The sequence below is a fragment of the Ceratotherium simum genome, chromosome 5, assembly GCF_057802395.1.
Source record: "Ceratotherium simum simum isolate JZ-2026a chromosome 5, ASM5780239v1, whole genome shotgun sequence".
NCBI classification, from domain to species: domain Eukaryota; kingdom Metazoa; phylum Chordata; class Mammalia; order Perissodactyla; family Rhinocerotidae; genus Ceratotherium; species Ceratotherium simum.
In genome coordinates, this window is record NC_141904.1 from 54,473,372 (window position 1) to 54,499,042 (window position 25,671).

The 25,671-nt window shown below is 47.7% G+C and overlaps 1 protein-coding gene across 8 annotated transcripts in view; it reads left to right on the forward strand.

The window, feature by feature from the left end:
* CACNA1D (calcium voltage-gated channel subunit alpha1 D) overlaps nt 1–25,671 on the forward strand; it is a 340,557-nt gene that overhangs the window by 264,412 nt on the left and 50,474 nt on the right. For all 8 annotated transcript variants that reach the window (XM_087431185.1, XM_087431184.1, XM_087431186.1 and 5 more), the window contains 10 exons: nt 1,768–1,897; nt 5,249–5,308; nt 7,928–8,034; nt 9,604–9,691; nt 10,367–10,474; nt 10,560–10,612; nt 12,043–12,189; nt 14,054–14,255; nt 16,364–16,522; nt 17,877–17,987. In XM_087431185.1, the coding sequence (XP_087287311.1) occupies nt 1,768–1,897; nt 5,249–5,308; nt 7,928–8,034; nt 9,604–9,691; nt 10,367–10,474; nt 10,560–10,612; nt 12,043–12,189; nt 14,054–14,255; nt 16,364–16,522; nt 17,877–17,987 (1,165 nt within the window). The remainder of the gene's footprint in view (nt 1–1,767; nt 1,898–5,248; nt 5,309–7,927; nt 8,035–9,603; nt 9,692–10,366; nt 10,475–10,559; nt 10,613–12,042; nt 12,190–14,053; nt 14,256–16,363; nt 16,523–17,876; nt 17,988–25,671) is intronic.

Consider the following 25,671-nt stretch of genomic DNA (forward strand, 5'->3'; position numbering starts at 1 on the left):
GGAATACCTGTGACTTAGTGTTCCATGGGCTGTCACCTGTGAAGTGTTTTCCATGCGAAGGACCCTTTCTTCACAAATGGGTCTTCTGTTAAGATGCTTTGTGGGGTGACAATTTTGTGACCAACTTCTGCACAGCATCTTCGTCCAGAGATCCAGTTTAGCTGATCATTTCTCGGTCTTGAGTTTTATGGCTGTAAAGTAATATTACTCAATGATAGGTAATAGGTTGTAGCTATTCAATTCAGCTCTATGATATTCTGCTTAACATAGCATTTCTCATGTTAAATGATAACGTGCTCACCAGGAACATGGTAATTACTCGCAAGTATGATAAGAGGAAGACGTTTATTTACTAGCTGGTTTCTAGGTTTTAAATCATCTGGGATTGAGTGAAATGCCAGGGGGTATAAATGGCTCCTGGAAAGGTTTCTAGAATTGCAGAAGTAGTTCTTGGCTGTCAGAGAAGAACTCTGTATAATTCGCAGGCCCCGGTGGGAGACACCGGTGGGAAACAGGGCATGCTGCAGTCCGTAGGGACTTGAAGATCTGATGGTAGTTTTTATAGCTCATCACTGTTGAGAGTTTAGGTGTCTCTTAAAAAAAATTATTCAACTGACGTAACCAACACCTACAGCTCACTGTATCTTGTATGTTGAAAGAATGCATTGATTTTCCCCCAAAGCTGTGAGCACTCCTGCCCTCACAGCCCTGGAAGGCCTTCCCCGGCTGCTGACAGCCTGCAAGCCCTCCAGGGGCACATCCCAGCAGTAAGCAGCCCCACAAGGGAGGATTTGAAGCAAGGGGTCACCTTTATGTAAAGTTGACTCTAGTTTTAAAAGTGAAAAAATCTTTTCAAAGGAAAACCTACATGTATTCTATGGGCCAAAAAACAAAAAAGATCTTTAAATTCTGAAGTCAAATATTGAGGTTCAGGGTAGTCAGGCAGTAACTCGCCCATGGACATTGAGGGCAGCAGGAGAGGCTCTGAGGGCCCATGGAGCCATCGTGAGAGCCGGGACCGGGGAGCTGGGCACGCATGGCCCTGCCTTGCTTCACAGGACCGCAGGACTCTGGTGGCTCTGTCACACGGTACAGGAAGATCCCGTGAGATTCTTGCACGATGACGTAGCTTTCACTTCACTTTCTCAGGAGTGCTTGTCGGGGGTCAACTCCCACCCCAAAAAGAAATAGTGCCTATGACAGAATCTCCACGTAACAGGAGACGTCACCAAGCCTCACTACTCCAGTCATGTTTTAATATAGCCCAGCTGCCATACAAGAAAGGGGGTGCTCTCATTCTTTGTGAGCTGTTGCCATGAGCTCTGACCTGGTCTCCTTTCTGAGGAAAGGAAGGTGAGCAGCTGAGCTTCATGCTATAGTGGGAAAACGTCACAGTCAGACCTGGACTGGAAATCCGCCTCTGGTCCTTACTAGCTATGTCCCCTTAAGAAAGTCCTTTCCCATGCTGAAGCCTCATTTCTCCACCTTTAGAAGGGTGATGATCCCCACTTTAAGGACTCAGTGAGTGGCCTCTTGAGCACCCACACAGAGCCAGGATACCACGGGCCCTCAGGGTCTGCCGTCCCGGGGTTTCAGGGGGCTGATGGTCAGGTGGTTCTGGTTTGCTGGAGGGGGGCGTGGGCGGCACAGCAGACAGCTGTCCTCTGCCTGACCTGTCACCGCAGAGAGGCCCCAGATCCTGAAAGCGCTGGCCGGTCTGCCCGGGCCCTGTCTGGGGCTGTCTCCATGCGGTGGCTTTCCCTGCAGGATCCGCGTGGGCTGCCACAAGCTCATCAACCACCACATCTTCACCAACCTCATCCTCGTCTTCATCATGCTGAGCAGTGCCGCCCTCGCCGCCGAGGACCCCATCCGCAGCCACTCCTTCCGCAACACTGTAAGCCACTGGGTGAGGACAGGCGGGTCGGCTCCATCTGGGATCAGTGCTGTCCCCTCAGGCAGAGGCAGGCAGGGCAGGGCCTGTGGAGGCCCATGAGGCTGGAAGCTAGAGTAGGCCTCTTGTTCACCTGCAAGCATTTCGTGTGTCAGGTTTGTAAGTGCCAGAGAGGTTCTGTTTCATCGGGACAAACCTTGATTGAATCATGTATTTTAAACTTCATTTTAAGTACTCTTCAGGAACTTGTAGTGCATTCAGGGACCTGCTTCTCTTCCTCTTCATTCCTTGCTGCCAACATTTGGTCTCTTTTCCCCTCCTGGGTCGAATTCACATTCACACCTATTTTGAGATTTTTGCCTAGTGGAAGCGTCCATCAGGACAGAAAGTAAAATTGAAACCAGGTATGTCACATGCCCAGGAGCTCTTGTTTAGAGTTGGCAGGGAAGACTTATCTTATGTGGACTTAGATTCACACGGCTACTTGGCTCCATTACTGAGGAGAAATACAAGTTAGGGGGAAGATGGGCTGTGGAGTTGAGTGGTTCAGTGAAGAGGAAGAACTGTGTTTTGGTGGGGCATGGGGGGTTTTACGAAGAAAACAAGTAGAGAGTTAAGTTTTGTACTACTAATCAGTTGCATAATTTAGGGATAGCACCCTTCCACTGTGTCTATGAGGGACAGAAACTGATACCTAAATTAGTTCTTGCCTAAGCAGTCCCATCTTAGCAGCTCAGCCAGTTTAGCTCTGAGAACAATCCAGAGACTGGCTTCAGAAGATGAGTAACCTGTTGACTCTCTGGCCTTGATGTTATAGCGCAGTTTCAGATGGTTCCCAAGAAACCGTCCCAGGAGAGGGAGGCCAGCAAGTGTGCGGGGCCCTCAGGCGTCACTGCCTTGCCTGGTTGGTACCTCTTTCTGTACATGATATTTTTAGAGATTTGAGGATGAAGACAAATCACCAGATCAGCGCCCCAGGATTTCTCTCGTGACAACCAAGCCTTATGCGGTGTCTTTCCATTTCCAGCGCTCTTGGTTTGAAGCCTGCCAAACCCAGTCTATTGGATTGATAAAACCGCACTCTGACATGAAGATAAAAAGAATGTTCCCCCAAGGCATGTGTTGGTGTTGATGTAAAGACAAAGGCCTTGGGCCTATCTTAATCTGTGCTCGCAGGTTAGGGCTTTCATTAGAGATTCTGAGGCTGTCTCTATATAGACATTCAAATGGAACAAAGATCTCCGTGTCATTGAATTCCATCATCATAATAAGACTCAAGGGGATAAAGCTGTTTGGGAAAAAATATCAGTATGTGACAGACTAGGTCAGGAGCTAGTCTAGAACACAGATTGACGAAAGTTAATTTACATGGGGCCTCATGTTCTTATTTTTTTATTATAATTACTTATCCATGAGTTTATTTCCCTACTGCTTTTCCCAAGAATGTTATTGTTCTTTTTTGATAGATGTGCATATGAGTATATATCTTGCTTTTAAAATCCTACGGGTTTTTTATTGTGATAAAAACACTTAACATGAGATCTACCCTCTTAACAAATGTTTAAGTGTACAAGACAGTATTCTTAATGATAGGCACTATATTCTACAGCAGATCTCCAGAATTTATTCATCTTGCGTGACTGAAGCTTTATACCCATTGAACGACAGCTCCCCTCCCCGTTTCTCCCTCCTCCAGCCTTGACAACCACCATGCCACTTTCTGTCTATGAGTTTGACTACTTTAGATACCTCAATATAACTGGAGTCGTGCAGTTTTTGGGTTTTTTTTTTAATCTTAGCTGAGTTATTAGTGAAAAAGAGAATGGAGACTGAGTGAGGAAAGAACAACTGAAATCTAAGAGCTTTGACCACCGGCACCAGGTGGCTGTTGGCTTGTGGGCGGCAGTGTCTTTCTTGGCTACCCAGGTGCTTTCAACATTGACAGTCCTGCTGTGACCTAGGAGGGAATAAGGAGTGAGGGGTGGTGGGGGCCTACTGTACTGGAAATACCTTTCATTGTTTCTGGCCCGAAACACAGATACACAGACGTGTTCCAGCAAAATTTGTAAATCCAAAAACAGAAACAGTTTGGACGATGAATACCCTCTGGAGAACTCAGCTGAGGAGAGCTGGCCTTTGAAGCAGAGGTCCTCACCTTATTGTAACAGCAGTAAAGGACCCCTGAGGTGGACCCCACACTTAAACAACAGGGCCCGTGGCTCTTGAGTAGCATTCCACAGGCCTAGCTCCTTGCTCAGCAACACCTGTGACTGGCTGCGTGGCCTCAGCAGCTGTCCCTATTCCTAGCATCCACGTCTGTTAAGTGAAAGGAGTTGGCCTGAGTGGTCTCCGTGGTCCCCTCCAGCTCTGTTCTCTTCAGTTCTTTCAAACCATAGAGCATAGTTGTCATAAAGATGAGCCATCAAGATGGCCTCTTCTGCTGGCAGAGTCTCAGCTGCCATCTTTGTGGGGAAGAGTTCCCTGTGAGTAGCCTTAGTTGAGTGGTCAGACTTCTTGCTGCTGGCCCACTTCCTCTACCCTCCTATCCCTGTAGCTCTGAGTAGACTCAGGGACCTCAGAAGGGGTGAGCAGGACTCGCTTGGTTGGAGAGTAGAAGGTATTTTCAGGAATGTGATAAAGTAGCCTGGAGTGATAACTCAGAGGCTGAGTCAGTCGCTGTTTGAGTGGGTCTGGCGAGGTAAGAACTGGCCTTGGGAGGGAGCAGTGTTTGATGCAGAGCAAGACCATAAGTGAAACTCTTCCTTACAGATTTATCCAGCCCGCACATCAGTGGGGGAAGGGTGTTTACTCGCTGATTAAATGGACTGGAATTGGAGGAGACGTGTGAAAGCTTCTGGTCCGTTTGATGCCACTTATATCTTTATTTACATTTCTCTGCCAATCTGAAGCTCAGCTGGATGGCAACATATTTCATTCAGCCAAAAATGCAGTTAAAAATCTAAAATGTGTGTAAGACTCTAATTTATCTGGTGCCACAAGTAATTTGTCAATGTAGTGCTCTGATGAGCAAAGGTTATTAATAAAACACTTCTAGAAATGAGCCTCTGTCTGTCCAAGACATGAGACTGGGAAGAGAGCCTGAGTGGTTAAAGGAGGTAAGTATTCCCAGATGTTATTTGTTGGTCATAAAGATGAGCTATAATTGGACCAAATGGGGCATTTATGAGCATCTTGGCACTTATCTCCAGAGTGGCGGGCTTACCCCAGGAGAATGGTCTCTGACTGCATGTGGGGGTTCTACCCACGTGGGCGTGTAGCTGTCCTACCCATGGGCATGCAGCTGTCAGTTTGTCCGAATGCCTTTTTCTCATGTCCATGTGTTGTACCTTGCAGATACTGGGTTACTTTGACTATGCTTTCACAGCCATCTTTACTGTTGAAATCCTGTTAAAGGTAACGGCTTTTTCATTGATCCTCACATAGCCTAAAGCAGCTGTAGCAATAATAGTTGCAATTCTTTGTTTACCTTCCAGATACTAGGTTACGCAGATTATGTCTTCACTGGTACTTTTGCATTTGAGATCGTTTTGAAGGTAACAGGTTCCACAGCAGTGTGTTTAGGGGCCTGCTCCTACGTGTGACACACGGCAAAGAAGCGTGACGTGCTTTTGATTATTTTTATTTTTTATCTTCTGTGATCAAGCTACACTTTTTTTTATCCAAAGGATTTTTTCCTGTAACCATTCAACTTGTTTTTGCTATTTCTTTTTAACCTTTGAATGCATGTGGAAGCTACTTTGGCTTCATAATAGTGATTGGAAATTATATTATGCTTTTTTTTATATCCTCTGAAATGTGTCAGCTGATAACAGGATACATCACTATGTGTGAACTTTCTTCCACCCTTCCTGACATCCAAGTCAGAGGAAAAGCATTTATCCTATGAAGGGAATGTATCTCTTTTCATTTCTTTGACTGAATTGTTTTCAGTGGCCTAAAATAGTAGCACACTATTTTCTTGCAACAGGATTTGCAAGATAACTTGGGTCTATTTGTGTTAAGATATTTTATATCTGTTTTAATGGATGGGCTTACATTTACACAAACCAAAAGAGCACCCTTTGGACAGGGTGTCCTAAATGTGCTGCCCATGCATGAGCTAACAGTTGCCATTGCTGCATGTGGTTTGTGTCCTGAGGGTGAAGGCCCCTCTGGGGGCAGCTCATTCCTTCTGTACTCAGAGGTCTGGAGACCCACTGCAGAGAGCCGAGAACCTCCCAGACCTGCTAAGTGGTGTGCGTCCTTGCAGTGCTGGGGCAGCGTGGCCCATGACAACTGTCAGAGCAATCAGCTCCTAGTGGGGAGACAAGCTGGGAAATGAGGATGTCTAACCACAATTTTCTTTTTTGGGTTTTCTGTGTGTGCATCTCAGGAAAAAATGTATTTTATGTTAGACTACTGTAGAACTTGGGCTCTTTACAAAATCTTTCATAAAATGAAACTTCAATTAATGTTGCCAGAGAATGGGTATATTTAGTTATTTTCTTTTTCTTTTTGGTTAATGAAAATCTTAGCACAAAACCATCCAACCTCTGTTTAAACCTTTATTAAAAATCTTCTAAAAATGTGAGTTCATTTTCCTGCCTTTAAACCGGTGGATTTGGCTGACAGTTTTTTCCTAAGGGAGACCCTTGCCTGGGTCGTGAGCGTGTGCTGACACGTTCTCCATGGTTAGGAACGTAGACACGCGAGGCACAGTGGTGGGGTACAGGGACAGTCATCGGCCTCGATTTGATCTTGAGCTGCTTTTTTTTCGGTAATTTGCCTTCTCTTCAAACTGAATGGGGAAATGTTCTACTTATTCTGTTACCCTGGTTAATTGAGGTTTTATTTTGCTTTCCACATTTTTACATTGTCAAATGAATGCAGTTACTCTTGAGCTTTGGGGCAAATGAGGTACAGGTTTATTTAAAAGAAAAAAAAACAATTACTGCTTTTCAATTTCTATATATTTGCCTCAGTGACTTAAGTCTTCCAAGTTCTTCATTTTGAAAGCATTTTAGAGGGTGGAAAATAAGCTAAAACAAGAAGGATTCAGAAAATGGAGATTCATCGAGAAGCATCTGACATCTGAGATGGTGGTTCCTGGTGGCCTTGGGAAGATTTGGAAGGCTATTTTGGTTAAACCATTTGAAATTGCCATTTTTATAGGTCACAAAGGGTTGAGTATTGGCAATTTCATATGGTCCAGTGTAGTTCCTGACTCTGCCTCTCCTCCCCTATACTTACCTGAGCCTTCCCTCTTTTTTTTTTTTTTTTTTTTTAAATAGTGAACTCTATGTATTTTGCTGTTTTTACTCTGGGGAACTTCCTCATGAAATTCCTTTTCCATCACTAGTAGGAACCTCACTGGAGCACCCACAATGTGGGCTCTGGGTACACATGGCATGTGACTGGAGAGCAGTGAGACGCATGTGACACTTCCTAGCCACACCTTGCACGTGCTAGAGTAACTGGACTTGGAGGAGCCCTTTAAAATGGATGTATGGCTAAGGACCGCCAGGAGCAGTAAGGGGTACCTGGAAAAATGATGCAGGTTTCCATGTGAACAGAGCCTGTGAGCACTGGACACCAGCGCTTTTTCTAGCCCCCACTGGGAAGGCTGGATTGGACCAATGCAGGCTCTCCTGGGGTCTCAGAGGGGCCAGAACTGGCATTTTGTGGAGAAGCCAAGTTGTCTGGGCAGCAGTTATGTCCTGACAAGCATGGTCGTGTGGGCTCTCTCCTGAGACAGGCTCTTCGGACATGCCAACAATGTCTTCATATTTGAATTTTGTCATCACTGTAATAAAGTCTGTATTGGTCTCTTCTTTTAAAATGTATCAGAAATCAGCTGCCCTTTTTCCATTTTTAAACAAATTATTTGGTTGCTCTACCCTGTTGGTTTACATTTCTGGCTTCTTAACGCACCCTGTTCATAAAGTCATACTTTTCTCAAGGTTTTGTAAAGAGCCCAGGTTTCTTTTCCTTTGAAGAGAAAGAGTAGTAAATCACTCACGATTCTGCTTGTAGATGACAACCTTTGGAGCTTTCCTCCACAAAGGGGCTTTCTGCAGGAACTACTTCAATTTGCTGGATATGCTGGTTGTTGGAGTGTCTCTGGTGTCATTTGGGATCCAGTAAGTATTCTGGGGTGGGTGGGTGGGTGGGTGTGTGTGTGTGTGTACACAGGACTGTTGGGCAGGGTGGTTTATGTGAGGAATTTTAACATAATTCATAAAGGCTAGGCATCATTTTAATGATTACATTAATTATCTGGGAAGCTTAATTTGTGCCCATGCCAGAAAGCATTGGGACAACTCATGCTCTTGTGTTTCTCTTTTTCTTTGCATGCCTTCTGTTAGGTTATTACTCTCTGTGATAATTGCTTTCAAAAGAGGATGAAGAAGTCTTACCTAGGAGGGAGGGAAGCTGGGTTCCAGTTTGGGTTCCTCTAGGAGCTGGCCCCAGGGCCTTGAGGACATCTCTCAGTTCCTCATCTATACAGGAGGGGCTAGGACCAGCTTGGATATTGAAGCCTTCCCTTGATCTCCAGGATATATCAGCTGCTATGACCCTTTTTTTTGGCCATTAAAACTTTCAGCTAAGAGGGGACGAGGCTGCAAGTCAGGGCCCTGGGGCCTTTCCATGGCATTTAGGGATTTCTGGTGGAAAATAGTCCGAGCTGCATACCGCCTGCCTGCCCTACTCAGGGGTCGGGGACAGAGGCTCCAAGGGGAGCATCCAGGGGTGGCCTTGCTTATAAGCACCTCTGCTCAGGTGCTGACCATTGGTACCCCTATATGAGCGCACGTGTGTGCACACGACCTCTGAGCTAAAGGTCAGTGGGGAGGCTCCATCCCCCTGTGAAGACCAAGGATGCCTACCTGAAACAGCGCTCTGTGTTGGTCCTCCTCACCTCCCACCAATGCCCCTGGGGAGGGAGCCATGTTGTTGCAGCTTAGAAGGACATTCTCACTGGTGTCTTTGCAGCTCCTATAGACGCCCAGCTGCGCCTGCCCTCTGCGGCTGCAGCCCTTGCCCACTGCCTCCTAAGCATGTGCTGTGGCCACACTCAGCCACCTGTGGTGCTAAATGAGCTGCATTCTCTCGTCTAGCGCCTTCGTAGGTGCTGCTCCCTCGGCTGGAGCCCCTTCCCCCTTTGTCTAGCTAACTCCCACCCCCCCTTGGACTCACCTGGGTATCACCTCGGGGGCCTTCCCAGGGCCCCCAAGGTTGTGCTCCTCTAGCACCGCAGGCTGCATTACCTCTGTTGTCGTACTTGCCACACTGGGTTGTAATTTCCCATCTCTCCCACCAAATAGTGGACTCCTAGAAGGCCAGAGAAGCCCAGCACCAGACCACCGCAGCAGGTCTCCACACTCAGAACACAAAACTGAAGCCTAAAAGCCAAGTACTGCCTACTGCTTACACCAAGTGAAAAGAAGAAAGCAAATCCTAAGTCTTGTTTCTGCTGCGTTAGCTGTGTGCTTAGGCACAGGGCCCAGGGGCCTGGCTCAGAAGGGACTGTGCAGTGAGCACTGGAAGAAGGCCCTTCATATGTGAGTCGTGGGCAGAGCTCAGCTCAGCTCCGCGTGGGTCCCGCCACATTGTGTAGTGGTGTAAAGTGAAGGCCAAGTGAAATCATCTCCAAGTATTTTATCTGTGACACACTCTACTTTCTTTCTGTCCTCTGCTCTTTTCCTTAGATCCAGTGCCATCTCTGTTGTGAAGATTCTGAGGGTCTTAAGGGTCCTGAGACCGCTCAGGGCAATCAACAGAGCAAAAGGACTTAAGGTTTGGATTCCTCTCCAGGCTGGGCTTGCTTTGGTTGGGGTTAGCTGTGATTACTCACTTTTCTGGGCCAGGGCTGGGCTGAGTGCTGATGGTTTTTAAAGTGGGTCATACGTTTGAAAAGGATGTTTCTAACCAATGAAGCTGCCTCTGTCAAGTGCTGATAGCATTTTAAAAATTATTATTTTCTTTATTTGTGTTCATTTAAGGTACTTTTCTTTATGTGATTACTGTTCATTTATTACTTGTTTCATTATTAATAGTATTTCTTTGGGTTTATTTTAGTCTTTAAGTCTGTTCTCCCACAAGTTGTGCAAAAGGCCAGAGGGTGTGCATTTTCCTAAGTCCTTTTATGGGGTGTGGGGCCTGTGGGCCTGTGTGCCAGGCAGGGCTGCACCCAATGGCATTTCTTCTGACTCAGCTAACTGCTGTGGAGGAAACAAGGAGGGGCCCACTTACAGGGTGCTCCACCCGGGTGGCCACGATGCCCTGGGGGTAACTCCCCACAGATAACTACCTGAAAAACGAGGCACAGGGGCCGCAAAGTTGGAAAATCATATAAAATGCACAAAAACGTAGAAAATCTTGGCTGGTATTAGCTCACGCTGAGGCTAAAACAACAAAGGCAAGTAACACTCCTCCTCCATCCTCTCGTGCTCCTCTGTCCTCTCTCCCCAGCACGTCGTCCAGTGCGTCTTTGTGGCCATCCGGACAATTGGCAACATCATGATCGTCACCACCCTCCTCCAGTTCATGTTTGCCTGCATTGGGGTCCAGTTGTTCAAGGTACAGGAAGGCGCCTTCAAGCATGGAGCCCAGCTGATTCCTCCAGGGGAAGCCTGCATTTGACTGTTGTCTGTTTTGTACCCAGGGAAAGTTCTATCGCTGCACAGATGAAGCCAAAAGTAACCCGGAAGAATGCAGGTGAGTGTCCTGAACTCGAGAGTTTGGAATTTAGAAAAACAAATAGAAAACTTCAAGGATTCGCTTGTGCTAGCATTTTGGAAGTGTTCATCCCGTCTTACAAGAGGTCTGTGTGCTCAGCTCATGGCTGGAGAGGTGGAGCGTTTTTGTTTTATCTGAGGTGAAATTCATGTAACATAAAATTAACCATTTTAAACTGTACAGTTCAGTGGCATTCCATGCAATCACATTGCAGTGTAAGCACCCTCTCTGTCTACTCCAGAGCTTTTCATCACCCCGAAAGAATGGATGGGTGGCTTTCGATGTTTGGTGTAGAATCTGTAAACTGGGGGAAAAACCCACTAAAACCTAAAACAGCAATTATGAAATGCCCCAGAAAGCTCCCCCTACAGCCACGTGGATAATTTTTCACCCAAACCAGAGCTTGACGCTCCACTCCCTGGTGTTCAGGAGCTGGCTACCCTCCTCTGACAAGTTTTCCAGGCTGCTTCTCTACCCCAGCTCCTGTAACCCACCTTTTGACCATAGTTCCACTCATAAGAAGGGACAGAAGAGAGACAAGGTGGGAAATACTCATGCCTCTTACCCCAAGATGTCCAGAAGAATATGAAGGCAGACATGGAAACCACTGCCTAAAATTCTAAAACTTGGCAGAAGTCTGTGTTCCCCGTCCTTTTGAGATATCACCAACTGAGCTTTCCCTGCGTGCACTTACGTCCCTTTGGGGTGTCCCTTCAGCAGAAGGTGCAGTGAGAGAGCCCTGATCGCAATATGGCTGTAGCTGTACGCCTCCAGGGGCACCGTTCATGCAGGCTGTTGGGTGGAGGGCGCCCCCTGGAGTTGAGCAGCCATGTAAAGACACCTTCCTTTCCTTCTCTCAGCCTCTACTTCCTCATCTGTGAAATGAAGACACTAGACTCCTTCCAGAAATGAAATTCTATGAGAAGTATTGTGTGCCAGAAATTATAGCATTCTTTGGGGAAAAAACTGGGAATATTGTTAGTATGAAGAGCAGGAATTTGATTAATACTAAAATGCAGATAAGAGAATATCTGGGCTTGTTTCCCAGTGCTTATGGAGTTCTCTACAGCCAAAGCTTCTGACTCTTCGCTGCGCAATTTGAGCCTGTTGTGTGTGAGAGGTGTTTACTGTTCACTAGTTTTCACTTGTTAACAGGCACATGCTAGGCGTCTGTCTAGTTGCTCTGGAGAATATTCATTGAACTAGTCGTTACTCGATGATTATTTGAACTGCAGAGTAGATTAAATGCAGAGAATTAAATGCAAGAAAAAGAGAAACCCAGACTGTGCAGCACTCAGGTCTGTGGCCTGGCTGGCAGGTGGGTGTGGTGGTGCCTGGAGGTGGGTTTGGGGCAGCCGTGACTGAGTGAATGTCAGTCTAGGGTGACCCACACTTCTCTTCCTCTCTAGGGGGCTCTTCATCCTCTACAAGGATGGGGATGTTGATAACCCTGTGGTCCGTGAGAGGATCTGGCAAAATAGTGATTTCAACTTTGACAACGTCCTGTCTGCTATGATGGCGCTTTTCACGGTCTCCACATTTGAGGGCTGGCCTGCGTAAGTATAGAGCATGGACGTCTTCCAGAGAGGCTCCTCCTTGCTTCTTGGGGCACTCTGGGCTGAGCATCTCTCCTGGAGTGAGTCCCGTTTCTTTTCTCCAGTTACAGGCTTTTCCTGTGACTGTTTAACTTCAGGCCACTTATCAATCACTTCTTGGCCCACAGTGCTCCTCTGTCTGAATAGGCAAGTGAGTAGCCTTTGTGGCCAGCTGACAGGGCTCTCGGATTTGTGAGGTGGGGGTGGCATAGATCCCAGGCAGGCAGCTTCTCTTAGCTGGCTCCTGGGGAGCGTCTCTGGATGGGAATGAAGAGTCCTCAGAGACATTTGTCATGCCAACTCCCATTGGTAGCCATGTGGGTAAAGCCATCCCACTGTTTCTGAAGAGGGGCTTGAGAATGTCTCATACTGTTCACTCATTCATTCATTCATTCATTCCTAGTACTTATTGAGTACTAATATATGCCAATCATGGACGGCTGCCATTGTGCCACTGCTGCCAGTCTTTCACTGACACACTCACTTGCTCATTCATAAAATGTGCTTTCAGTACCAGCTCTGTGCAGCACGCTGTCTTAGGCACCGTGGAAGAAACAGAGCTGTCTCTACATGGTTCCTGCCTTCAAAGCCCAAATCTAGTCAGAGTGTCAGGCGGCCAAGCCAGGCAGGAGAGTCTGGTGTGTCAGAGATGTGCGGAATATGGTCCTGAAGAGCGGCTAGGATTTTGATGGGTAAAGAAGGACATGTAGGAAGAAGGTAGAACGTAACAGGAGAGTCTCTTGTACCTTTGTTACTCTCTGCTCTCTGATGCCCCACTCACCCCAGCTCCTGTCACCAGAGCATGTATATACGTAGATGGAGTCCTGAATGTCAAGTTCCCATGCCCAGAGGAACTGCAAAAGATGGACAGGCTGGTCCTCTCAGGCTGGCAGAACTCTCTGGATGCATGGGAGAGTCAGGGATCTTTAGAGGAGTTCCTGTGGAGAAAAAGGGCGGAGGAGTGGGGCTTGTTCATTAGAAAATTCATCCTGGGGACAGAAGAGGCATGGAGTAAGACCCTTCACTCTGTAGAGGCACTGGCTGCAGTCTTAGGTTTTGAAACTGCACTTTTAGCAAATCAGGGCAGCAGCTGAGGGGAGATGAGCAAACCTGGGGCTCAGAGGAGCCGGGCTCAACTCCTAGCTCTGCCCCGAGGAGTGTGACCTTGGGCACTCTGATCCCTCTCTGAGCTTCCGTCAGAGGGGGATGACAGTGATGTGCACCTTTCCAGGTGAAGGTGCAAGTGTCGGGCATAGTGTGTCCACGGGGTGGGTGCCTGGAGGTGTTGAGTCTGCATCCGAATGGGGGTCACTTTAACCTGAGGGTGTTACAGTATTTCCTCCACTTCCTGTTAAGTGTTCTGTTTGGCATTTGTTTAATTTTAGTGCATATTTCAGTTTGGGGGAACCTCGCTTAGTTCTTTGGAATAACCTCTCTGGTTGCTTGCTTATTATCTTTGCCAGCGTGTGTCCATTTTTCACTTCTGCCAATGTCTAACATGAGACGTTCTACCTCTCTTCTCTCTGTGAATAGGAAGGAGCATTGTTGAATGTTTGTGAAATCTTTTGTTTTTCAGTCCTCAAAACAGTCAGTCAACGAATATATCCTAGGTGCCCTCCTCTAGGTACTGGGCTGACTGGGCCTATTGTGAAGGGGGATCTCAGAGACCTGCTGTCCAGGGGCCCTGGGGTGGGCTCCCAGTGAGGGGTCTGGCAGTCAGTGCCCACGGAAGTGTCCAGGAAAGGGACACTCCTGGGAGGCAGCGAGGCTGGACTGCTTGGGCAGAGTGGGGTTGGCGGTGCTCACTCAGTCCTCTGCTCTCCAGGTTGCTGTATAAAGCCATCGACTCGAATGGAGAGAATGTCGGCCCAGTCTACAACTACCGTGTGGAGATCTCCATCTTCTTCATCATCTACATCATCATCGTAGCCTTCTTCATGATGAACATCTTTGTGGGCTTCGTCATCGTCACATTTCAGGAGCAGGGAGAGAAAGAGTATAAGAACTGTGAGCTGGACAAAAATCAGGTTAAAGTCACACACTGTTTGGGCTTCCATCCCCTGAGCGAGAGAGGACTGACTTCTCTCTTGATGACTTCCCCCATGCACGGAGAAGGGCACCCACCTGCTGTCTGTCCCTGGGCTGGGGTCCTGTTCAGAGCACGTTCTCAGCCAGTTGAGGCATTGCTGTTGAGAGTTAGGTTCCCAGATACAGATTAGACTTGGTAATTGTGAAGTCCAGCCCAGACCTGTGGGTGAGAAGTCAGAGGATGCTTAGGCCGCTTTCTGTGGTCATGACCCCCTAGTGACAGCTCAGAATCTTGTCGGGTGGTGTGGCCAGGGGCCAGAGAGCACCACTGACACTCCCACAGTCCCTACTGAGGGATGGTCTTGTATACCCTCGGCACTGTTGACGTTTTAGGCTGGATAATTCTTTGTTGTGCTTTCTGTGCTTTGTAGGATGTTTAGCAGCATCCCTGCTAGATTAGATTCAGGAGCAACCCCCTCCCCTCCCCAGTTGTGACAACCAAAAACATCTCCAGATGTTGTCCCCTGGTTGAGAACTGTTGACTTAGGAGGAAGTACTCTATCACACCAAAGGAAAAGTTGCTAACTTTAAACTTGGGACTGAGATTGCTCTACCGTCATTCTCTCTTTATCTAGCACCTTGTTTTAACCAATCTGATAGAAGCAGGGGCCTTTGGCTCTGATCACGTGATGGTGCGAGGGAGCTGGCTGACCTGTGTTCTGGTGCTGTTCTACCCACACCTGCTCTGTGACTGTGGGTGCATCCCCGCTTCTCTCTGGGCTTGTTCCCTTTTTCTAAATCGAGGGCATTAAGGATTGCTTTTGGAGGCCCCTTTCAGCCCTAAAAGATTGTCTGTGAGATCGAGATTCTGCTCTGGGAGTTTCCCCCAGGTCCTCTATCTGTAGCATCTCTGTTTGATGGTGACATAGTGAGCAAGAATCATCGGCCAGCCTGGGCCTTTTTGGAGGAAGTGGCTGTCATGAGGCACTGTCCCGGGCTGCAGCTGTACCCACTGGGGGAAACATGAGGATAGTGCCGCTTGGTTTGTAGGAAGATGTTGCTTTGAGTTGTCAAAGTGTCCTTGCAGATTCCACCAGTGACAGTCAGAGGGAGGCCTGGCCCGGCTCTTCAGCCCCCCACCCCCAAGGAAGAAGAGTGTCAGGGAAAGACCCAGGCCCAGGCTAGCCAGGCAGCATCAGAGCTGAAATTGTGCTACCACCTGAGGTCCAGGACAGGTTCAAATCAGGGGTCTCTGCACTCAGCACGTGAGGTCACAGCAGGGCCAGGTCCCTGACAGAGGGTGCCTGTCTGAAGTCACAACCTGGAGTCAAAGTGGGGGAATGGGGGTGGGGCTGGGCCCAGGAGCAGGTAGAGCCTGATGCTGAGCCAGGGGCTCCCTCTGGGCTTTTCTGCAGAGCGTGGACCAGTCTCGGCCCCAAAGCGAATGGGAAGGACAGTGCTCTGGCCATCATTACTGACCACGTCCTGGAGGTTCTGAGAGGATCATGACAAGCTCCCAAGCCTCAAAAACTCCCAGATGGACACACAGCTAGCTCACCATTAGATGCTCATGGTCAACATGCTCTGGCTCCTGAGAGGTGTTGCATGTGGGTCCATCCCGGAGCAGCTGGGGGAGTCCAGTCTCAGGGAGTGAGCCCCGCCTCTGTGTTACCTGAGGACTTCTGTGCCTCTCATTACCTGGCTTCCTTTCCTGGATGACGGCACGGGCAGGAGAACTGTAGACGGAATCCCCCGGTGTAGAGGAAAGGGAGGGATAAGACCTGGGTTAGGCCTCGCTTCTGTGCTTATGCACCACTGGACCTCAGGCAAGGCAGTCCAGATCTCCGAACCTCAGTTTTTCAGCAATTGAAAGGGAAGCAAACTGGGTGCTCTGCCCATGCCCGCGGTTGCTGTGAGGGTCAGATGAGGTCATGGAGGTGGGGGCCCTCTGTCAGCAATGCAGAGTGGTGCCCGTGGTTGTTGCCATAGCAGTTTCTGTCCACAGTCCCTCCCAGTAGGTGTGCGTCGGCTCTCAGAACAGATGAGAACTGTGTCCTCCTTCCATGGATGTGCTCAGGACCCCTCCTGCTCTTTTCTGCCTTTGCAGCGTCAATGTGTCGAATACGCCTTGAAAGCACGTCCCCTGCGGAGATACATCCCCAAAAACCCCTACCAGTACAAGTTCTGGTACGTGGTGAACTCCTCGCCTTTCGAATACATGATGTTTGTCCTCATCATGCTCAACACACTCTGCTTGGCCATGCAGGTAAAAATGGAGACAGCCGTGGGGTCACGTCTGGGCCTCTGCACAGCCCCATGCCCCAAATCCTGAGGGTGGAGTGCCGCCCCCTCACAAGAGGATGGGTTTGATTTCTGATGAGTCTGGGCTGTAGTTTGGCCAGAATCCCATTCTGGCTAACAGTGGTCACGGTAGGAGTTTAAGATCACTCTTTTGTTTAAGAGACTGTACAGTGTGACTGTAGGAAACACTTCCATGGAGCCTGAGCGTGGCATTCAGTTCCATAAACAGTGGGCCAGGCAGTGTCTGAGGACTAATGCCCTGTCTGTGTGGAGTTGGGCAGACAGGGGTTTCAATCCTGACTTTACTCCTTACCAGCTGGGCGACCTTGGGAAAGTTACTTAAACCCCCTGAGCCTTGCTTTCTCTATTGGTAAAATGGGAAATCTATCATGCTCGCTGCAGAAATAGAGTTTATACCGGATAATTCACGTCAGGCACTTAGCTCTGGGCCTGTCACAGAGTAAACACCCAATGTTAAAAAACAAAACCTCAGTCACATTCCTGTCCTCAAAGAGCTCTCAGTGACAGTGAGGAATCTTCCAGTTCCTGGAGTATCGAGTTTGACCTACATTACAGCTCTTCCTTGTTCATGCTGGGGGCAAAGAGTGTAACTCCACTCAATTGTTCACATTGGACTACAGTGCAGTGTTAATAGTGAGCGTTTCTAGCAGTTATGTGGTCTGGTGGATATTGCACTAGGACAGGAAGCAAAGACCAATGTCTAGATTCATTTTTCACACTGACTTCAAGAACTTGAGCAAATCAAACCAACTCCCACTGCTGTCTGGAAAATGGGTCTAAAGATAGCCAAGGATAAATTTTCTGGCACTTTCCTTACATTTAAGAATTCTTTATGAATGAGAAGAACCATATGCTGATGTAGGGAAAAGTGTGAAGTCAAGATAATGTTGCCTTTTATTGAATATAGACCTAAATGGCATAAAATTTATCCGTAACCAAATCCTACCTGTATTCATAGACTTGTGGGTGTGTTATGCATGGTGCCTGGGTCAAGGCCCTGAGTATAAACCCTGCCAGAAGAAAGGGTGGATTCCTTTATCCTGAGCACAGGAAATTGACGTCTTTCCCTTTCCTCATCCAGTCATCCTCGTCTTGTCAAGGCCCCCTGCGCTTTGTGGGGAGTTAACCATGTGACCTCACAGTGCCAGTGGAATCGTTGGGAGAGGATGCTGGCCTGTGGAGGTTGCCTCCATGTCCAGGTGGAGGAGGGATGCCTGCAGGGAGGAGAGGGCTGGGGAGCCTCCTTTTGCAAGTCTGGAATGGACCTCTGAGAACTGTGCTTCTGTCTTCATCCACAGCACTATGAGCAGTCCAAGATGTTCAATGACGCCATGGACATTCTGAACATGGTCTTCACTGGGGTGTTCACTGTCGAGATGGTTTTGAAAGTCATTGCATTTAAACCTAAGGTGAGTTGCCGAACCCACTTTCAAAGGCTGTCGCTGAATCACCCCAGAGAAGCACCCACTTCCTGTTAGTCTGGCGTTACTGAATTATGCTGCATTGTTCTGGCCGCTAACTGGCTTATCACCTGATAATGTTAAAATCTGATTAAGGCATCTGTATACATGTGGGAAAATAAATCTGCAAAAACAAAACCTCGTAAAAACAATTTTGAGAAAAAGAAGAAGGGAAGAGAGAATTGGGAATTTGTAGAATGGAGATTGTTTTGAAACCTGATTTTCTGTTTCTAGAATAGCATATATCATGCTGTCTCGGGGAAACTGGCCTCATTACTTGAGCATTGGAGGAATTGTTTTAACATACCCATCAGAAAGAATTCGGCCCTGATTTTACTTTTAGATTTCCAGCATGAAGACTTTGGTTTTATTTGTTCCTGGTCTACAGCATCTTTTTCACCTTTTATGGGAAATTCTAGCAGCTGCGGACCTCTCACAGCCATACCATCTTTCGTTTGTTTAATTTAGAAAAATTTCACTTGACTTTAAGACAAAACAAGACATGAAATTTTTAAACTCTATTGGACTACTCAGTGTATTGTGTCTCCTTTGGAGGGAATGAATCCAGTTCCACGGTTGTCAGTGTCTGTAGTAGAAGAGACAGAGAAGTGCAGTGTCAGAGAGCATGCACGGTTCTGGAACCAGACTGGATTCAAATCCCTACTCTCTTCTTGCTAACTCAAGCAAGTTACTTAACTGCTCTGTGCCTCAATGTTCTCATCCATGAAATGGGGACACTAATAGTCCTATTTCATAGAGTGGTTGTAAGGAGTAAGAATCACTATATGTGCCATGCTTAGAAGAGTACCTGACATGTACTACCATGCTGTAGACATGTCAATGTTGTTACTGGCCACCATCGTCATCACCATCATCAGGCAATGATATTCCCTCATTCTAAGACCCTAGACAGAGGGGCAAATCCTGGCTGAGCTGTGGGGCATTTGACCCTCAGTTTCTTTTCTAGGAAAGCTTCAAACAATCAGAGTTAGAGAATGACAGAGTTCAGTGACCAGATACTTGTTCATCTGTATGTAGCATATCTGACAACAGTAATTTAAGACTTGGATTATGAAATAATGGTTTCATATACTCCATACTTACGTGGAATTCTAATTCACAACTGTTCCTTTCTTTAATTTGAATTAATTTCTATGCAATCTTTATCAGATCTTTGTGGACCAAAAAGAAAGGACACTTGTAAGTGACCAATTGGGGTGATTGCAGTGGGGTCAAATTTGGCACTTTCTGCATGGCCAGATGTTATTTACTGTGACTTGTCCATATCTACATACATAAACATTTCCTCCTTCTCCAAATTCATCTTAATTTCTTTTGAGATTTTGATTTGCTTCCCTTTCCCCTTTACTCTTTGAACAATATTTGTCTGGACTGATGGAAAAGGTTGCAAAGTAAGAATGTCAAAATTGTTGTTGAGAAATGCAACACAGAACATATCTATGGAACATTTCCTAGATCCTCTGCTGTATCTTCCCTTGCCTGGTGATGAAGCTCTGAAGTTTTTGAAAGCTCGTTCCAGGCTAAAGAGAAGGCACAGTCGCCCATGGCGTGTGTGTGTGTGTCTGTATGTGGGTAGCCTCTCTCAGGCCGTCTCTTCGATGGCTTGTAGCACACTGCTGGCCCAGTAAACTGCTGATAGCAAACCTGGGAGGAGAGTTCTGTGGCGTGTGAACAGACTAGTGATAATAAGGGGAAATGAGTAGCTAATTTATAATCAGTACTGATTGATCAGAGTTTTAAGATGAGTGATTTCCGCTAGAAATTGTGCTGCTTTGTAGTTTTACCCAACGGGATATTTTCAGTGAATAAGATAACCTCAGATTACAATTGAGAGAAATTTTAAAACAGCAATAGCAGCCTCTCTATGCTTGAGGAGCACTGTCGCTGCATTCACCAGAGCCAGGGGGAGAGATTTTATGTTGTTGTTATGTGTCTGGAGGAGCCGGAGAGACTCAGTTCACCAAGAAGCGAAGCCCGTCTTAAAATGCTCCCTGACTTGTCCTCATCTTGTCTTCAGTGTTAGCAAACCAAGCCCGGCTAGGGGTCTTTCACAGAGAAGTGAGGCCCCTCCTTCCCTGCCAGAGGGGCAGCCAGGCTGAAGAACCACGTTGTAAAGGCTGCAGAGGAACAATCTTCGAGAAGATGGTCATGTAGGACGGAGGGTTGGACCTCCTGGCCCACCTCAGTCTCATCTCAGGAAAATCTTTGTCTCCCGTGAGGAGCTCTGTAACAGGGTCCGTGGGGTGGGGTTCTCTGCAGTGAGGGGCACACCTTAGGAGAACTCGTCAGCATCTCTGTCAGGAGAGATAGGGTTGTGGCTGTTTTGTAATAGAATTGCAGAAAGTGAAGTTCAACAAAATCCTTCCTGGTAGGCGAGAAGGTGTTTTAGGAGGAAGGGTTAAAACAAGTTGAGAAACCTGGCCCTGGGACCTGGGACTTCTCTGTTCAAGAGCCTGACTGAGAAACGGGGCCTCCTGAGAGAGAGCACATGTAGAGGGAAGAGTCCAGGACCCTCCAGAAGCAGAAGGGCTGAGGTGAGGCTCAGAGGCAGGAGACCCAGAGCTGGGAGCTTCTCTGGTGAGGGAGGCAGGCTCCCTGCACGGGAAGAGTTGTTTGAGCCTGGGTCAGGTAAGAGTGGAAGGTGGTGAGATGCCAGAGAGCCAGAGAATTAGGGCAAAGCCAGCAGGCTGTTGAGTGTGTGTCAGCTCCCCAAGGGAAACCCCGCAGGTGGGTGTTGACCTTGTGCACTCTTGTTTGTGCTTTTGACTTGGAGTTGACCATGGCGCCCTAGGGTTTTGAAAGGTTGGCCATAATTTAGGTAAGGGACCAGCCCCGTTCTCCTGGCCTTTCCCTCCAGTAATCTCAAGGGAATTCACTGGAATTCTCCGATGAATTCTCTTACCTCAAGCAGGCAGATTGAGGAAGAAGGGGCTTTTCCAAAGTACTGGCTCCTACAGGTATAAAGAGCACTTCTGATTTGTCTGCGGGTCCCTCTTCGTGCTTCCAGGTGTCACCCATCTGGTGTTCTGTCCAGCATGTGTTCCAGGCCAGGTTACCTGCCTTGGTTGTGGACTTTTCCCCAGAGAGGCACACTTTGTTCCCAAGTCTTAGACCTCAAAGCATGTTGATCTTGGTTCTACCTCAAAAATGTCTAATTTATACCCCTAGCCACTTGGGCTTGGAAACAGTAAAGAGTGGTTGGGCTTGGGGAAAGAAAAAATATTTTACTGCTGTCCTCATGCTTCTGTTCAGAGCTGGTGCACAGAGGACACTGGGTCATCTGGTCCTGTCAGCCTCCCAGGACAGCACTCCCTGCCCTAGGGTGCCTGGTGGGAATATGGCTGCTTGATCAAGCCCCCGCAGTCTTCCTGGAGTTCGTTCTCCACCTCCTGGAAAGGAAATTGGATACTGTCTTTTCAGTTCTTCAGTGATCATATATATTTTAGGGGATTTATTTTAATGCTGAATAATGCTTGAGACCAAATATCCCTCTCGTTCACCAGAACTTTATGTTAGATCTCTTCATGGGCTTGTCCTGTCCTTTCAACATTGGGGTTTCCCAGAGCTCTCTCCTGGTCCCCTTCTCACCTGGTAAATGTGTACACTCTCGAGGCTTCAGTGGCCAGCTCCATCTCATCCAAACCTCGACTGCCCTCTCTCTTCCGAGGTACTCTGACCACTAAATCATCTCCCTGCTGCTGGCCTCAGGCCCCTGCCATTCACCTTCCACATACTCCCTTTGTAAACCCAGAGCTGGCCACACGACTTTTCCAATGAAATTCTGATACTGGCCACCTATTGCAGGAGAAAAAATATATAATTTTCTTAGTCTAACGGTCAAAGTCTTCTGCCAAACACTGGCCCATTTACATTTCTGCTTCATTTCCAGCCGTTTTCTCCCTGTCATTCCTTCTGCCTACCCCATCCCCAACTGTTAACATGCTAGACGCTTCCACGGCTTGTGCTTCTGCATTTGGAGGCCCTTCTCCCACTTTGTTATCCTGTAAGGCCTGTCTGCAATGTTGGCTCCTCTGTGACACTGTGCCTACCAGCCCAGCTAGAGTCAGCTCTTCCCTTCACGTGTGCATCTGTTACATGCTTACTGTGCATCACCATCATCAGTACTACTCCATTAGTACTGAGATGAGCAGCTACTCGAGGTCGCAGCCTGGGTCTTCTTTGTCTCACACGGTGCCTGCTACGTGCTGGTTACTCAGTAAAGATTGGTGGAATAAATGAAAGGAGTAAATGGAGGAGCCTTTAGGTGTAGAGCCTTCAGATAGCCAAGAGGCTTTCAGATGGTACCTGCTTTTCCATCACAGGATGTTTGGGCAGAGTAGAGTGGCCAAAAGTGAAGAGCTTTTTCTCTGAGCCCTCGCTTGACCTTTAGAAAAGGCTTATGCTAGTTAGAAAGCTGTCAGTTCCAGTTTCTAGCAAAAGTTGGCACTCTGGGTCATCACTTGGGTCAAACACTGCCCAAACAATCCCTGGCAGAAATTGGTGAGTGGTCTGGCTGCCATGGTTAACAGCAAAAGGCAGGTCATTTGTATAGGCTTCTTCAAATCTGCAGATGAGAGAGTCTCCAGGCAGCAAAAAGAACCTGGACTTGGGCTGCTTTTCTTGTTTCCATTCCATAAACATTTCCCCCTACTGTGTGCCACACCTATGCTCTATCCTGGCTACTGGTCATGGCCCTGCCTCCAGGAGCCCACAGTAGGGCAGGAAACAGTTATCAACAGATAACCGGAATAGAGTTCTTGGAAATAATGGAGCTTCCTGGCCCTAAGGCCCACATTAGTCTGGTTTATTGTTTGAATTCTCAGAGTCAGAAATGTTTCTGAGTAATAGATGTTATTGCATGTGGCAGACTTGCTTGGTCTTTTTAAGCACATGGGCTGGACAAAAATGATATAAGGACTGACTCTGGCTGGGCTGGTAGGGACTGCTGGTTCCACTTGAGCGGCCCTGGACTCAGTATTCAATTGTAGGAGGTTCTCCACTGGCCAAGAGGAGACAGCATGGAGATGCATGCTCTGTTAGAAGCCCATGTCTCATCTTCTGGTTGCCTAGACACTATGGTGACTTTGGTGGGAAAGGGGTAGGGCACTGAGTCGTGCTCACTTGACAGTGATTTTATTACCTAGGAGGCTACTAAACAGGGAAACGGGATGTAGGCATAAAAGGAGGGCTGGCATTTTCTGCCTCCCCTGGATCTCTAGCAGAGCCACCTGATCAGAGCCTGTGATTCCAGCCACCTGTCCTAACCCAAGCCTCCTGTCACTGGATTAGGGGTGTCAGTCTTCAGTCCATGGATCCTCCAGGATTTGGGCACAATTTTGTGAGTGTGAGGGATCTTCTGGAAAGAGAGTTGATGAGATTACCAAAAAGTTCCAGGACCCAAATGTTAAGCCCCTATTATGTTGATTTAAAGGGATTTTATACACCACAGTGGGCCAGAATGGGCCAGCTGGAGAATAGTTTGTAGAATGGTAGGAATGATCCAAAGGTGAATTCTGATAATTTGGGGGCGGGGGCCGGGGGGAGAGCAGGAGAGAGAGAGAGGAGTTGTTCAGGAATAAACGAAGTGGGTGAGAGAGGCTGGCATCCAGTGCACAGGTGGGCTTGGCCTCCATAAATGATGCACTGTAATGGGAGGAGTAAAGCATGTGGTGCAGACGCGGGCAGGGGTTGGTCATGTGCTAGGACAGGAGAGAAGGAGGAACACTTGGTCTTCTGCTCTCTTTGTACCTAGAGGCCTGACTGTTAACTGATGACCAACTATTTTATTAAGGCATCAATTCCTCTCTTGAGCAGAGGGGGAGGATCACCACGCTCTCTTTAACTTTTGAGTTGCTGTTAAATCCACAAAGAAAAGGGCGGGCTCTGCCCCTCAAGTATACTCTATGGCAAGGCTGCCGGTCAGCCAGCTGTGTGTTACCCACTTGCGACCATGTGAACAGTTTACGAGAGAACCTGTACTCTCACCACATGGGGATGTCAGCGGCCGCACTCAGCATGCTTTGATCCAGCTGACTTTTTTGTTACGAGTCTTCCTCAATGAAGGAAGCAGTGTGTTCCTTTACGTCCTGGTACAAGCGCTTTATCTCATCTCTACCCAACGTGACCCTCATGCTGAGCGGCACTGGTCTAGTCCTCAAAGCGGCCCACCTTTCCTCAGTTCTACCAGCCAAGAGCCCTGCATCATGAGAAGAAAAGCTAGCAGATGTAAGATGTGGTATTTAGTACGTAGACCTTCCCATTAGACTTGTATACACAGATCATAAGAGTTGGTGCAGGTGAACTCCTTTTGTTCACTTGTTAGAGGGCCGAGATGGGGGTCATGTGTGAGAGAGGCACTATGATTGTAGGCCAGGAGGAGAGGGGTGAAGAGTGGCTCAGAGGTCATGGCAGCTGGTTGGGAAAATCTTACATTATCTAAGATGAAATTTTTAATAAAACCAAACCATCAATCAGTGTCATAGCTCCCCTATAAATGCACTTGCGTGATTAAGAGTAACTAGGATAAACATCCCTATTCCAGTTGTTAGGACAGCCAACATGTCCACATTTTCTATCGTGTCATAAAAGCCTGGGGCTCTGCAGTGGCTTCCTCTGGGCCTGCGTTTGATCACAAGTTCATGGGACCTGACACTTCAAAGTACTTTCTGCTCTGTTTTTTTGATCCAGCACTAAGTGTACCCAACTGTAAGCATGCTGGGCCCCTTTTTACATAATTTAGATGTGAATTTTTATTTCCAAAACATGTTCTGACTTTTTGAAAAGACATGGTTGATTTACTGGCAGAGTCATGGAGCTTGCAACCAGAAGCCTCTGTGCACGCGCTCCCCACCACCCCCTCCAATCAAGGACTTCCTGGTGGTGTCAGGAGACAACAGGTGCTAATTTAGCACGTACTATATTGAGCCCAGAAGAGGACATACGTAAAATGTATGCCACATATATACGGATTTGTAATTCACAATTATAGGGATGTGTTGTACCTTCAGAATTGTTGCAAAATATAAGGACCTGAAGAAACAAGAACCGGGCAGAGCTGAATGACCGGTAGGGTGCAAGTTGATGGATGAAAGAGAAATTGCAATGTGTCAAGCACTAACTGGGTTCAAGGCTCTGGGCTAGATAGTGGGGTCAGTGGAGGAGGAGAGAGAATAATCAGCATAGTCCTCATCCTCAGAGGACTTTCGGTGGGGTAGACCCACAGACAAAGACCCCAGATTCAGTGGTCAAGACATGAGAGAGATGCAGAGTCAACAGGATGGGGATGGAAGCCAGGAGGATCTGAAAAGGTTCCCTCAAGGAGCGGGCATTAGATCTGACCTTGAAGGAGGAAGTAGATTTAGCAGATAGAGTTCGAGTGGGGAGGCTAGGCTTACAGAGGCATCCAGAGGTGTGGAAGAACGTGATGGTGGTTTTGAGGGATGGAAAGGAGTCCTCTTAGCCTGGAGGGGGAAAAGGGAGGGGAAGAGAGCAAGAGCTGGGGGGGAGGAGGAGCCCGTTGGCAATTTGGGGCTTCTCTTGAGGATAGTGGGAGCCCTCGAGCATCCTCGTCATCCTTCACTGCCCTTTTCCTCTGTAACACCTACTTCCTACG